This window comes from Urocitellus parryii, chromosome 1 (genome assembly GCF_045843805.1).
Source record: "Urocitellus parryii isolate mUroPar1 chromosome 1, mUroPar1.hap1, whole genome shotgun sequence".
In the NCBI taxonomy this organism is placed as follows: Eukaryota; Metazoa; Chordata; class Mammalia; order Rodentia; family Sciuridae; genus Urocitellus; species Urocitellus parryii.
Genome location: NC_135531.1, coordinates 183,050,999 through 183,065,707, shown reverse-complemented (window position 1 = coordinate 183,065,707; position 14,709 = coordinate 183,050,999). Strand labels below are relative to the sequence as shown.

The 14,709-nt window shown below is 39.0% G+C and overlaps 1 protein-coding gene across 5 annotated transcripts in view; it reads left to right on the top strand.

The window, feature by feature from the left end:
- Clasp1 (cytoplasmic linker associated protein 1) overlaps nt 1-14,709 on the top strand; it is a 269,273-nt gene that overhangs the window by 152,454 nt on the left and 102,110 nt on the right. For 3 of the 5 annotated variants that reach the window (XM_077802322.1, XM_026408872.2, XM_077802320.1), the window contains exons 11-20: nt 294-386; nt 1,739-1,884; nt 2,749-2,884; nt 4,772-4,842; nt 5,882-5,941; nt 8,065-8,142; nt 9,515-9,682; nt 10,266-10,315; nt 11,111-11,281; nt 13,063-13,110. In XM_077802322.1, coding sequence (XP_077658448.1) covers nt 294-386; nt 1,739-1,884; nt 2,749-2,884; nt 4,772-4,842; nt 5,882-5,941; nt 8,065-8,142; nt 9,515-9,682; nt 10,266-10,315; nt 11,111-11,281; nt 13,063-13,110 — 1,021 coding nt within the window. The remainder of the gene's footprint in view (nt 1-293; nt 387-1,738; nt 1,885-2,748; nt 2,885-4,771; nt 4,843-5,881; nt 5,942-8,064; nt 8,143-9,514; nt 9,683-10,265; nt 10,316-11,110; nt 11,282-13,062; nt 13,111-14,709) is intronic. The other 2 variants (XM_077802326.1, XM_077802325.1) reach the window with 1 other exon arrangement.

Here is a 14,709-nt window from a genome sequence, read left to right as displayed (position 1 = left end):
TGTAGGTTTCTTTCTCTTTTGTACATGAGATCTTCTGTTACATTTAGAGTAAGGGAGTGTTTCAGTCAAGGTTATTGACACATGGCAGCAGATCTAGTCAGTACACATTCTCAGTGGTGAAAAAAAAACTCATTCGGACAATCCTGCATAGATACTGTCTCATTGGTACTTAATATAAATGAATTAATTAATTTTTACTCTACTTGCTACATGCCTGTGACTTCACATAATTAAGAAATAATCTCTCTACTGTAAATTATCTTATATTAATTGTGAATTAATTTTACTTGCAGATTTATTCCAGCCGCGATCTTGAAGAATCCATAAACAAAATTAGGGAAATATTATCTGATGACAAACATGATTGGGAGCAGAGAGTAAATGCTGTAAGCCATTGACTTCATGTGGTTACCTTTTCTTTAGATTCCTTTCAATATCTTAAATATTTGATATGAGTTTGGAGAATAGCTTAGGTGAATTTTAAATAGTAGGTATTTTAAATATAGATGCCATATTTTCACTTGAACTTTTTAATAGAGTTCCTCACTTAGGCTTCTATTTTTAAAACACACCAGCTTACACCATCATGCATTTGCTGTTCTCTTACCACAGACCTGCCTATGGAATGTCTGCAGACTGCCTCCACCTCTGCCTTAGTCAACATTTAATTCTCTGCTTGTTGGCCAGTAAACTGGCTTTTTAGTGACACTTTCAGTATATGGCCCTCAGGATTCTTTTCTTTATTCCTATCACATGCTAGAAAGTTATACCTCCTCTGTTTTAAAAGGTGGATTCATGAAAAGTATGTGGCTCAACATTTAAGTGAGGGTATGCCGTCTCTGCACAAAACTGTTTTTACACTGCATGGTTGGCAAGGCAAGAGGTGGTAAAATTGCTGTTGTATTCTGTTTCACATTCAGACCAGCCAGTTAATGAAGATGCATTGGAGGACAATATAAAAATACTGTAGGAATGCTTCTCTCATTTTCTTTTACCTCCCCTGCTCCCACCCCTGTACTGGGAATGGATCCCAGGGCCTTGCATGTACTAGGCAACTGCTCTGCCACTAAGATGTACCCCCAGCCCCCATGCTTCTCTTTGATTCATTAAATAAATGACAGTTGGAGTGGGATGTAGGAGATAGTAAATTTAGGAGGGGCTTTTTATAAGCCAAAATTAATGTTAGTTATCATTAGTATCTTAGAATCTATAAATATACCAAGATATTTCCCAAAATACAGTTTATAGATGGTCACAAAATGTGACCATCTAGATAGATAGATAGATAGATGATAGATAGATAGATAGATATAATGCTATATATAATGCTAGCAACTCAGGAGCCTGAGGCAAGAAGATTATTGCAAGTTTGAGGCCAGCCTGGGCAACTGAGTGAGACCCTGTCTCAAAATTTTAAAAAGTAAATAAAAAGGATTGGAAATGTAGCTCAGTGGTAAAGCACCCTGGGTTCAATTCCCAATACCAAAAAAGAAAGCCCACTTTGTAGAAATTAAAGATATTAATTAGAATATATTTGGTACATACTGCATTTAAAAAATATTTGATCTTATGATATGTAGATTTGTTCAATGTATGAGGCAATATTTAACTTGTTGAATTCTCTTGTAAAAATTATTTCTGTATCAGTTGAACTTTAATGAAGGCTTCTGTCTTGTGTATTGTGTTAAATATGTCTTACACAGATTTTGTATGTTCCTAACTGTTTTCTGTCCCTTAGCTAAAAAAGATTAGATCTTTACTTTTGGCTGGTGCTGCTGAGTATGATAACTTCTTTCAACATCTGCGTCTTTTGGACGGAGCCTTTAAACTCTCTGCTAAGGATCTGCGGTCTCAGGTAGTGCGAGAGGCTTGTATCACGTTGGGGTAAGGACCGTAATGCTCCCTGTTCTCACACGCCATAAAATAGGCTCATCATAGAGCTTCAGAGATGGTTCCTTACCCATGTCATCTGGGTCACTTTAACATAACCTCTGACTTATCTCCAAGACCCTTACCAATTAACACTTCTGTCTAAGCTTTGTAGTATTTTCTGCCCAATGATGTTGTAAAGAGTGACCGATTTTAAACTTTACTCAGTGACCTATCTCTGAAGCCTCTATCTTAAACTTGAAGCCGTTATTTATATTAATAATATAATATTAATGTAGAAAAAATGAAATTTTACAGAATTATGTTTCTCAGATGTCTCATTGATTGATTTATTTATTTTGCTGACAGGATATAGAGTAATTATCAGAAAGTTTGTTTGTAAAAGAGTATTATAGCTACAAAGTTAAAGTTAAGGCAGGTGCTGCAGTAACATCTTATCCTATGCCAAACTGTGTTAAGAAACTGTCAGATTATCAAAGCCATAGCCAAGAGTTGTTTGAATAGTTATTTATAGTTGTTTAAATTTGCGGGAGGCAGGCATATATTGAAGCATGAATTTTAGGTTAAATATAAAAGGGGCAAGGGAGATTTTCATATTTGCTTTATTGGCATACGATTAATTTCTTTTTTGCTATTTTAAGACTTGATTGAAAATGATTAAGAAAAACTCTTGGGTTAAAGGCTATTTGCCAAGTTCTCTACATGTACATTTAGAATTATTTTTTAACGTATTGTACTTTTATTGTTGTCCTTTATCCATAGTAACTTTAAATGAAGGCCCTTAAGTATTAAGAAGTTTATGTACTTCGCTGTTAATAGGAAGTATAACTACAATACGGTGTTCATTTCTTGCTGTAGGCATCTGTCATCGGTTCTAGGAAATAAATTTGACCATGGAGCTGAAGCCATTATGCCAACTATATTTAATTTAATTCCAAACAGTGCCAAAATTATGGCCACTTCTGGTGTTGTAGCTGTTAGATTAATCATTCGGGTAAGTATATCGTAAGGCTAGATGTAAAATATGCAATCAGTAAATATTGATAATTTTAAGAAATAATAGAGACATTTCTCATTGGAGTGATTATATATATTTTTTGTACTTACTTTTTAATTTGTTCTAATTAGTTATACCTGACAATAGAATGCATTTTGACATATCATATATAAATGAAATATAACTTCTCATTCTTCTGATTGTACATGATGTAGAATCACACCAGTCATGTAATCATATATGCACATAGGGTAATAATGTCTAGTTCATTCTACTACCCTTTCTAACCCCATGCTCCCTCCCCTCCCTTCTCTCCCCTCTGCCTAATCCAAAGTACACTATTTTTCCCTAGTGTCCCCCCCCCCCTTATTGTGAATTAGCATCCACATATCAGAGTAAACATTTGGCCTTTGTTTTTTGGGGATTGGCTTATTTGGTTTAGCACAATACTCTCCAGCTCCATCCATATTTCATTCATTTTTAAGACTGATTAATATTTCGTGTGTGTGTGTGTGTGTGTGTGTGTGTGTGTATGCATGCCACATTTTCTTTATCCATTTATTCGTTGAAGGGCTTCTAGGTTGTTTCCATAGTTTGAAATTGTGAATTGAGCTGCTGTAAACATTGATGTGGCTGTATCACTGTAGTATGCTTATTTTACTTCCTTTAGGTATAAACTGAGGAGTGGGATAGCTGTATCAAATGGAGGTTCCATTCCAGGTTTTCTGAGGAATTTCTATACTGCTTTCCATAAGAGTTGCACCAGTTTGCAGGCCCAGTAGCAACATAGAATTGTACATTTTCCCCCACATCTTTGCCAACATTTTTTGTTGCTTGTATTCTTGATAATTGCCATTCTGATTGGAGTGAGATGAAATCTTACAGTAGTTTTGATTTGCATTTTTCTAATTGCTAGATATTACCTACTTCCCATTTTTAAGTTTCAGTTTCTCCCAAGAGGCAACTCTTGAAACCTTAGGGCTTCATGATGTTGAATAACCCTATTCAGAATATTCTTGACTACTGTGGGTTACTTTGCATTAGTTTTAGTTCTTACTGTTCTTGTTTGTGCTGCCTACTTCAAATAGTAAACCCAAAGTCATTATTATACATTTTCTTGAAACCATGTTAGAGTAAGCAGGGTGTGATGGTGCACACCTGTAATCCCAGCTACTTGGAAGGCTGAGACAGGAGGATTGCAAGTTGGAGGCTAGCCTTTGTAAATCTGCAAGATCCCATCTTCAATAAAATTTAAAAAGGGCTAGGAATTCGAAGTGTGGCTCAGTGGTAGAGTGCTTGCCTAACATGTGAGATGCCCTGGTTCAATCCCCAGTGGGGGTGGAGGGGAGAGCCTGAAACAATGTTTCAGAATATATTGACATGAAGAATCCCTTTTTTTTTTTTTTCTTGCTACTGGGGATTGAACCCAGGGGCCTTAGCCACTGAGCCACTTCCCTAGTCCTTTTTTGTATTTCATTTTGAGACAGGGTCTCACTGAGTTGCTTAGGGCCTCACTAAATTGCTGAGGCTGGCTTTAAACTTGCAATCCTCTTGCCTTAGCCTGAGCTGTAAAGACTCCTTTTAAACCTACTCAGATCTCTGCTGTTTAGATTACTTAGACCTCATGCCAATGATTGTTTTGATTTTAGACTGATTTATATATTATTACATTGTTAGCTCTTGGCTCTGTCAATTTTGTGATGGCCTTTGACATGCCAGTGAAATTTTAATTTTCTTTTTAAATTTGATGACATGTTAATCCGAATATATTTGTGCTATAAATAGGTCGGGAAGGACAGAGTTCTCTTAATTGTGTTCTGTTCTGTTTTTGTATTTACAAATTTATCTCAGTTTTTTTAACCCGATTTTCATTTTTCTCCACAGCACACACACATCCCTAGACTAATACCTGTTATAACAAGCAACTGTACCTCTAAGTCTGTTGCAGTTAGAAGGTAAATTTTTAGTGTTTTTTGTTAATTTTAAATTATTTAAAAACCAAAACCAACTCTCAAATCTCCTTCCATGGTTAAATCTTATATTTGAAACGTTTAATAGCATTTAAGATCATTGCAGCAACTGCTTTGGTTGAAGGATCAAGATAGGAACATATTGGAAAGTGAGTTTGGACAGCCTCTAATTTGTGTGTGTGTGTGTCTGAGTGTGTTTGGGGGGGTAGTAGTAGAGAGGGGCAGGGAGAGGACCCCTGTACACCTTTTTCTGAGATAGTTCCTCTGTGTCTTTGGTCTCCCCCCGCCCATTCCCTGAGTAAAGGCAGTATAAATATCAGTATAATATCCCAATTATATCAGTATAAATATCCCAATTATTTCAAGTACTACCTAGGACCCCAACAGGAAATCTTGGAGGGAACTTAGTTTTTCAGGGTATTTTCTCCTTTGTTTTTTCCCAAGGCAATCTGTAAAATTAATGGGAAGACCAATCCCCCGGCTCTGTAACATGTGTTTACCTTTTGTAAATGTGCACATTCTGTATTAATACATTATTTAGGGCAGTATGAAAACAAGTAATGACGCTGGACCCTTTTGCTAATGGTGCCATAAAGCTTAGCCTTCTCATTGGAGGGAAAGTCTGTGTCCTGTCCCCGTCTTCCTGTGGACACCATCAGTGCTTCTTCACATTCATATGCTTTGGTGTTTAGTCCCGATTCTTCTTTATGTTCTACTTTTTCTAATTGTAAATATTAGAAGGACCTTTCTGTGGAAAGTAATATTGGGTAATCCCAGTAACTCAGAAGGCTAGGGCAGGAGATTGTGAGTTGAAGGCCAGGCTGAGAAACCTAGGGAGACCTTTCTCAAAATTAAAAAAGGAGGGTGGGGTGCTGAGGATGTAAGTCAGTGTACCCCTAGGTTCAGTCCCTGGTACCAAAAAAGAAAAAGAAAAAAGGTATTATTGGGCCATTTAAGGAAAAACGCTGTTTGCTTTTCACTGACACACATGTAACTAAGTTCTGTAATTCTTAACACTTTTCAGGCGCTGTTTTGAATTTTTAGATTTGCTTCTACAAGAATGGCAGACACATTCACTGGAAAGGTGAGCATCTGCCTGCTTTGCAAATGTTCTTCCCTTTGGGTTGAATCTTGAAATTGAATGCCATATAAAGTGGTCCAAGCCACCTTCTCTAAAGAATGAAGGAATTGAAGGATTCACTTGCATTATGGTTGTTACCACAGATATGTGAAACACATATTTGTAGAACCTTTTGGGAAATGTCATTGATTGAAATATTCATGTGCCCAGAGATGGGGGCAAGTGAGCACTAGTGATGATTAGAACTACCAAGCCACCACAATGCTTTGCTGAGGCTGCTGCGCAGCAACAAACCTGTCAGTTCCAGGGAGATAGAGATTTAATGCTGTCTCTAGGCAGGATGTACCTTTTAGGTACTAAAAGAAATATCACTAATTTGAAAGTTTTCTTTTCTATTTGACAGCAGTTCTCTTTACTCAGGTTGATATACAATGGTGTTATATCACCATAATTTTAAAAAGCAAGATTGTGGCATAATTATTGAAGTATGTCTCTATTGATTTTGCGATTCCTTCATTCCTGTCAAGTTTGGGTGCCTCTCATTGGGTGTCTTATATTTGGAGATAGTAAATGAGATTGTGCCCCGTGTTTTTAATGGTGTATCATATGGTTTCAGAAGAACTTGCAGCATAGTAAATATTTGATTAACAGTGGAATTTTAAGTAATACGAGCCCCATTCCATATTGATTCACCTGGTCAGAGGTGAAACAAAGTCAAACTTTCCGGTGGTGAAATTTCATCTGTAAACCCTTGTAATGCAGAGGATAGTCATACAGTTAAAAATATTCCCTTGCTCTTTAATCTCATGAGCATTGTATCCTCTTTAGTGGGTGATGGTTTTATATAATTCAGAGATAGAAAGTGAAATGAGGGATTCACTGTGGGGCAGGAGGGCAGGATAAAATGTGTGTGTTCATTTTCCTCTTAGCACTTAGAACCTGACTTAGCAGGTGACTGCTAAATATTTTTCAAAAGAATGAGGCAAGGACTTTGAAGTGCTGATCAAATTAGCCACTAGTCTTTATTGTGCGATATTGTTGAGACTCTTCACACCAGTCATTTCCCTTGTCTTAAAACTTGGTTAAATATTTAGTAATATGTTGTTGATTTCTTTACAACTAGAGTAAAACACAACTAAAGAGATTTTTAAAAATTATTCTTGGGCAGGGGTTGTGGCTCAGCAGTAGAACACTCGCCTCGCATTTGGGAGACCCTGGGTTCGATCCTCAGCACCACATAAAAATAAATAAGTGAAATAAAGGTATTGTGTCCAACTACAACTAAAAATATATATATATATATATTAAAAGAGAGAATTTTTAAAAAAAATTATTATTGTTAAACTAGGCAAAGGTGGTGCATGCCTATAATCCCAGCTACTCAGAAGGCTGAAGAAAAAGGATCTCAAGTTTGAACCTAGCCTCGGCAACATACCGAGACTCATCTCTTAGAAAAGTAAAAAAGCCAGGCACAGTGGTACTTATCTGTAATTCCAGCAACTTGGGAGTTGGAGGCAGGAGGCCAGCCTGGGCTATTTAATGAGACCCTTTCTCAAAAACATAAAAATAAATAAATAAATAAATAATATTAAGGTTGTAGCTCTGTGGTATAGTACCACTGGGTTCATTCCCAGTACTAGAAAACAAAGACAACAATAGATAACCTAACCATATTAAATAGTAATGGAACCTGAAAAGAGAACATTGTTTCATTATAGAAAAGTGGTATAGATAGCCTCCTTATTTCACTGCTAGGATTGTTATGATCCATCTCATAATTTGTTTTGAAACTAGCTGTGACCATGGAAGGGCAGGATTTTGTTGTTTGAATTCATAAAAGATTGAGCTAAGTGAAAAAAGCCAGCTGTGTTCTAAAAACTCACAGAAGAAAGCAGGGTAATTCCAGTCCCCAGGGGAGGCTGGGGTGGAGTTGGGGGTATGGTATTGGGCCATAATTAAAAATTAAGACCCTGGAAGAGTGTCTGATCTTCTGGGCAGCAGGTTAGTTGACTGACCTTGGCACAGTGACACTGTGTTCCTATTTTGAAGTTGTTTCACACACCTGTCTTCATCTACATAAAGTCATGTGTTTATGATTGTTATTACTTTCTTTTCTAAATATCTAGACACATATCAGTATTAGCTGAAACAATAAAGAAGGGAATCCATGATGCTGATTCTGAAGCAAGAATAGAAGCCAGGAAGTAAGTTTTTATTGTATGCCACTTTAAAAAAAATTATCTACTTTTACATTTCACGTATGTTGTATGCATTTCCTTGCTGAATAAACCCATGAATATACTTGAATGTACTTCCTTAGTCATAATGTTTAAATATGCCCCTGCAAAGGCCATTTCAGAATATTTCTCTTGTTTTTTTTTTGTTTAGTAGTTTGGCTGAGTAATTTTTTAGTATAAACCGGACTGAGAGGTAGACAACAGAATTTGCTCATTTCAGTTAAAAGTATGTCATGAGCCAACATGCTTTATTGATTTATAAAAAATCACAATCACAGGCCTTTTTCCTTGTGATTGCATCTTTGTTGGAGGTGGTTGTGACATTAGGACCGAGTATGTTCCAGTCATTTGGCCATAGCCCTCTGAATCTTGAGCCTCCCTGGAAGCAGTTTTGCCATGACTGTAAAGAAGTTTGCTGTTCAGACTTAATTCACTTAGGGCTGGGGCTGTAGTTCAGCAGCAGAGGGATTGTCTGGCATGTTAAGGCTCTGGGATTCATCCCCAGCACTCAGATAGGGGTTGGGGCTGGGAGGGAGAGACACTCTTGGGCAGTGCACAGGTGATTACGGCTGGTTTTGCACCTGTGATTATTTTTCCATACTTCCATAGTTGACCATCTGTTCTAATTGACACAGGTTGTGTCTCATCTCACTTGCCTGGAACATTATAGTTTTCCTTAGCTACAAGAATACTTTCTGCTCCAGTTTCTTACTACATTTTGACTGCCCTCACAGTTAAATTATGTTTCCTTGTTTCTGAGTTTATTATAACTCTGAAGTGAATGATTCCTGCCAAAACAAGTGACATAATTTGTTTAATGATCTATCTGATAATGCTATATATCTTATCCTCATATTCTCCCACTCCCAGTTTTTACATAGTCCTTTAATCTTAATACAGATTTTAAGTAAAGTACCCTTTAACATTTTTCTTTTTCATTTTTCTTTTGTTTTTGTTACCTAAGACAGTTGAAAATATCTCAAATCAAGGAGTGTTAAATTGTATTTATAAATGCTCCCATTAAGGAGTCTGTTCTGTGTTCTGCGTATGGTTTTAATTTAGCTCTGTCTTCCCCAAGGCTCCCAGTCTTGGAAGTTAGATCCTTTAATTCCCATCTTATAAATGAGACTGAGGTTCAAAGAGCTTAAGTAACTTACCCAGTGCCGAAAGGCTCCTAAGCTGGGAGGCCAGGGTTCCTGCAAGGCCTCCTTGGCTTGTCCCCTTTTCCTTATACCCTGCATTCCTATTAGCAGGCAGGTTGAGTCCTCAAGAATATCTTGTAGAAGGAAGACCTGTTAGGATTCACAAACCAGACCAGGCATTTGTGTGCTTTCCCTAGATGTTACTGGGGCTTCCATGGTCACTTCAGCAGAGAAGCAGAGCACTTATACCATACTCTGGAGTCCTCCTACCAGAAAGCCCTGCAGTCCCATTTGAAGAACTCGGACAGCATAGTGTCTCTGCCCCAGTCTGATCGTTCATCTTCCAGCTCTCAGGAGAGTCTCAAGTAAGGAACTTAGCTTTGCTTACATTTAAAAGTTTGCTCGTGGAAACATAAATTCACATGTATGCCTGTTAAAATTCCCTCTGACTTCAGGTGAATTCTGGTTCTAGGTTAGATGTCATGGAGATAGGTAAGAAACAGGAAGCCTTGGCTTCTATCATAAGTGATTTTCAGTTAAATTTATATGGCATTCTAGAATACAGTTTTAGAATAAGGTATATAAATTATAGAGTAGTGTGAACCACTCAGAGAGTCTTCCAAGAACTTGAAAGTGTTAACTTGGAGACAAGTTTGGGAAGACTGGTTATTTAAAACATGGCACTTAATATATCATCATCTTTGTTCTTTATTTCTAATTTCCATCTCAATTACAGTTTTGCTATGTTTGAAAGATATTCCAAAATATAGTGCTAAAGATTTTCAGTTTAAGAAATGCAGTTTATAAAATTATGGTCTCAATTGCCTGAATAATTCTGAAAACTCTGATATAATTCTTTATTATCATTATTTCCTGTTATTGTTTATATTTGTGTGACTGCAGATAAGGTCCACCCTTGACAATAAATGTATATGCTTTTCTTTTTAGTCGGCCGCTCTCTGCCAAAAGAAGCCCAACTGGCAGCACCACATCTAGAGGTAAGAGGAACAGTGTCCACAGGAGGCCACAGGAGGTCAATTCCCAGCCACTGGGGGGTGCTCATATCCTAGAGACAGTGCTTCAGTGCAGAAAGTTGTGGCCTGCTCTTGGGTCTGAGTCAAGTGCCACTCTGCCCTCTGCCCTGACTGTCCTCAGCAGAGATCCACTCTCATTGTGAGGATGGCTTAACAGGCAGAAATTAGGCTGTGACCATTTCTTTTTGCTTCCCTCCAGTATTTCTATGCTGCCACAAATAGTGTTGCTCTTCTGTCAGCTCATGTGATAAGAGAGTGAGAGCTACTGGTGACAAGATGATCCTCACCTCTTAGCAAATTGCAGGACACCAAAGTGGAAGGAAGACGAGGCCCCTGTGTGGCAGCAGTGGAATAGCTGCTAGAGGTCGGAGAGGAGGATATTTCCTGCAAGGGGAGAGCCTCTGTAGGTCCTGTGCCTTCATGCCACAACATGAGGAGGCTGGCCAGATGGGACCAGTTTTTCATTGTATCATTTCTTCTCATAGTAACCAGAAATATGGGTCATTTCTTTGGATTTACAGTTACTAAAAAGCAGGTATAACATATAGGTGACAATAGAGATCACTTTTGGTTTTCTTTGGCATTGTCTGAACCCTTATCTTCAGGGCAAGGAAACTCCAGGTCAGTTCCACAGACTCCAGCATTTATTACAAATTGGTATTCGTTTTCAAGAAAAGCAAAGGAGCATCAGGTTTTTAAGAAATATATATTTGAAATTCTCTGTCATCCTTACTGACATTTTCTCCTTCACTACCAAAGCTTCTACAGTTAGCACCAAATCTGTATCAACAACTGGATCCCTCCAGCGATCTCGAAGTGACATCGATGTGAACGCAGCTGCCAGTGCCAAATCTAAAGTCTCCTCGTCTTCAGGCACGACGCCCTTCAGTTCTGCAGCGGCTTTGCCTCCAGGGTCCTATGCATCTTTAGGTAACCAGATCCCCCTACCCACTCTTCACATCCTGTTCTGGTGTCCAAGATGATCCTCACCTCTTAGCAAATTGCAAGACACCATAATGGAAGGAAGACTCCCCTGTTTTAGGATTGATATTTAAGAGACAATAACTATACCTGGTACTGGTCCCCAGCCACCCTTTGTCGAGTGTTTCCTTTCTCTGGAGCATCATCCCCTTTAGTGGTGAAGGACATAGTCCTTGCAGGCTATGCTGGCCCTGAGCGCACACAGGCTTCCCTCAGTTCACTCCCTCATTCTCCACGGCCAGCCCAACCAGTGCTCAGCCACGCTCATATTGCCAAAGCTGACTTTTCCCCCTCCTGGCACTGTTGGAGGCAGAGGGCTCAGTGAAGGACTTACCAGACACTGTTTCTATAGCTAGGCATCCCTCAGAGTGGGGGAGTGACAGGCAGACTCAAAGAATGTGACATCCTTGTTAACCAGCATAGCCACGTCTGCATCAATAAGTATTGTCCTTTCTCACGTCACCTGGGAGGAGCACACCTGTACTTCAATGATCACCTGAAAAGGTTTTTAAAAATTCTTTAAAATTATTTTAACACATTTTCAATACCTGACTTAGTGGTGGGTCAGTTACTCATTTTTTTTTTTTTTCAGCAAACCCTTAACACTCACTTGGTTTAAGACTGATGGTTTATTGTATTTTTGTAAAAGCCAAATCATTCCACCCAAAATCTGAGCACATCCACTTTGAATGTTAAAGAAATTAATAAAATTTAAACTTGAAATACTGAAATGGAGTTACATATGTAGCCCACTAATGAATTCCAAAGTCAGTTCTAAAACTAAAGTTCTGAAACATGAGTGAGAAGCACAGTGAGAGGACACACACCTAGAGAAGGTCCCCGGGGCTGCTGTTTGTTAGCCCTGAGACCTTGCACAAGCCCATGAATCTTCAAGTCTATCTCCCTAACCATTAATTGCTCTTAATACTGGTCACCTGACTCAAATATAAAATAGGGATCTATAAAAATTGTATGAAGTTTCTTTGCAAACTGTCATCCTATAAGATAGGTGAAAGTGGGATTGTGACAGGAATGTCATTAAGTTGAAAGATATATATCCTAGAGCACATGTCAGTCAGTCTTGTTTTTTTCCTACGGAAGCACCTCATACACACACATATTCCCAGTAAGAACTCTTTTTTACCACTTTAACTATTGCACCATTATGTGGAAATGTTACAATGTTCTGATGATGTGTCATCATTGAGGAAGGGTGAAGTCACAGCTCTTTCCTCCTATGGTGAATTAGTTACAATTTTAGTTCAGTCTTTCAGGTATTGACCTCTTAATATTTAAATTCATTTGATCTATTTATAATTAGCATTTGTTTCATTGCTGGGAAAACATAAGTAAAACCAGCCTTTAGCATCCTTCATAGTCTTGTTTTTTTGTGCCTATTTGGGTGTTTGGATGTGGACTGGGCAGGCTTCCCCCAATGCTAGTGAAAAGCTCCCAGATCTTTGACAGAGAACTGACCTTCAGAACCACTGGGGACAAGCCCTGCACTCAGTGCTGACTGCAGACAAGACTGCAGGACTCGGACTCTCTTGGTTTCTTGAGAACCCTCCCTCTGCTTTCCTTATTTATGTCCTGAAACAAAACCAAAACACATGGAAAACCGAGTAAAACACAGTCCTACAGAGAATTTGTTACAGTTACTGCATAGCTGACCCATGACGTCTCTGCACAAGTGTAGCACTAAAGCTGATGATCCTTTTCCGAACTTCTAGAGTCCAGACCCCTGAGGGAAGACTTGGAGTACGTAGGCCTGGATGCAGGTACTGAGCTCTCAGCTGCTGCTGCTGGGCGTGTAGTTGGGCTAGGCGTTGCTAGAGCCGGCTTCTCGGCTTCTTGTCGCTTCCTACTGCCTCCGCCCTGTGGGTGGCTCGTTAGTCCTTTTAGTCTGTTCTGCTCCCGCCACCCCTTCTGCTGGTACTTTCTTCAAGGAAGAGGAACTCTTAAGACAATGAGGATTGACTCAAACAAAAAAAGACAACCAGTCACTCTTCCAACTGTGGCACGACCCTCGGTTGCCCCTTTGTGTGCTGTTTTCCAAAGGCAAAGCCACTACACCATGCTCAACTAGTTTCTGTCATAGGTGCACTTACTTGCTTTAGAAACTCTGCTTTGCTGTTGAACTTGTTTCCCTTTTGATTTTGTTTTAACTTGTACTTTTGCTTTTTTTAGTAGCTAATAACATTCTGCTTTTTTAATTTCTTGAATGTTACTAACTGTTCCCTGTTATCCCTTCCCTTGTTTTTTAATTTGCATAAAGATGGTACTACCACTAAAGCGGAGGGTAAGCGGTTTGTTTCTGTGATTGAGGTGTGTCTCACTTTCTCTGGCCCTCTGTTCTCACCGAGTGTTGCCCGGTGCCCACTTGTCCTCACCAAGGTCCCTGCATGAGCTGTTGCACGCTGTCTCCCCCTACCCCCTTCTTCATTCTGTTTCCCCTGGGATTTGCCCTCTTTCTACCTAGTTCTCCTCCTCCTTTCTTGTTCAGTCTTTGTTCATGTGAATTTGGCACTGAAGTTTGCTGTATGTGGTTTTTTAACGCTGAGTCCGCACTCTGGGGAGGAGCAGTGACGTCCTGTGGTGTGCTGCTGTCCTTGTGGGCTGCCTGTCTCAGGGTTTATTATTCCTAATGTACCACCCTAGCTTTTGTTTCCTTTTCTTTCCTTTTGTGCTTCTATGTGGGCCTCTCAGGATTTGCCTTTCCTTTTTTGAATATAAATTTTCATGTCAATTATTTGGTTAAAGGCTGGTAAAAAAAAAAAAAAAATCTACCAGATGGTATAAAGAAATTTTACAAAATACTCTTCCCCTCCTAAAGATATTGCTGAATTACATGATGCCATTTTTGGTGTGTCACTGACTCATGGCCCATTTATTCATTTACTGTCATCCATCTGCTCGTGGACCATGAACTAATTGCCTTCCATGCTGTTTTCTATGGTACACATCAAGGATGCGGCATGGTGAAAGCAGTGGGCATGTCAAAAGCCACTGGATTTTCCTTTTGGTCACTGCCAAGAAGCTCTTTCTGATTTTTTGCATTGCCTGTTGAACTTTAGATACAGCCATTCCAGCCTGTACCGATCTGATTAGCAGTGTTAGACAGGAGCATCATTTTCCAGAATTTCTGGATGGAAAGCATATACTACTTCAAAAAAACTGAAATTTAGAGGTGCCTTCTCTGCTTAAGATTGTGACTCTGCCAGATATGGTGGCACATGTCTATAGTCCCAGCTACTTCAGAGGCTGAAGCAGGAGGATCGTTTGAGCCCAAGAGTTCAAGATCAATCTGGGCAATATAGTGAGACACCAGCTCAATAAATAAATAAAGTAGAAGAGTGGCTCAGACCTGCCAGTCTCTA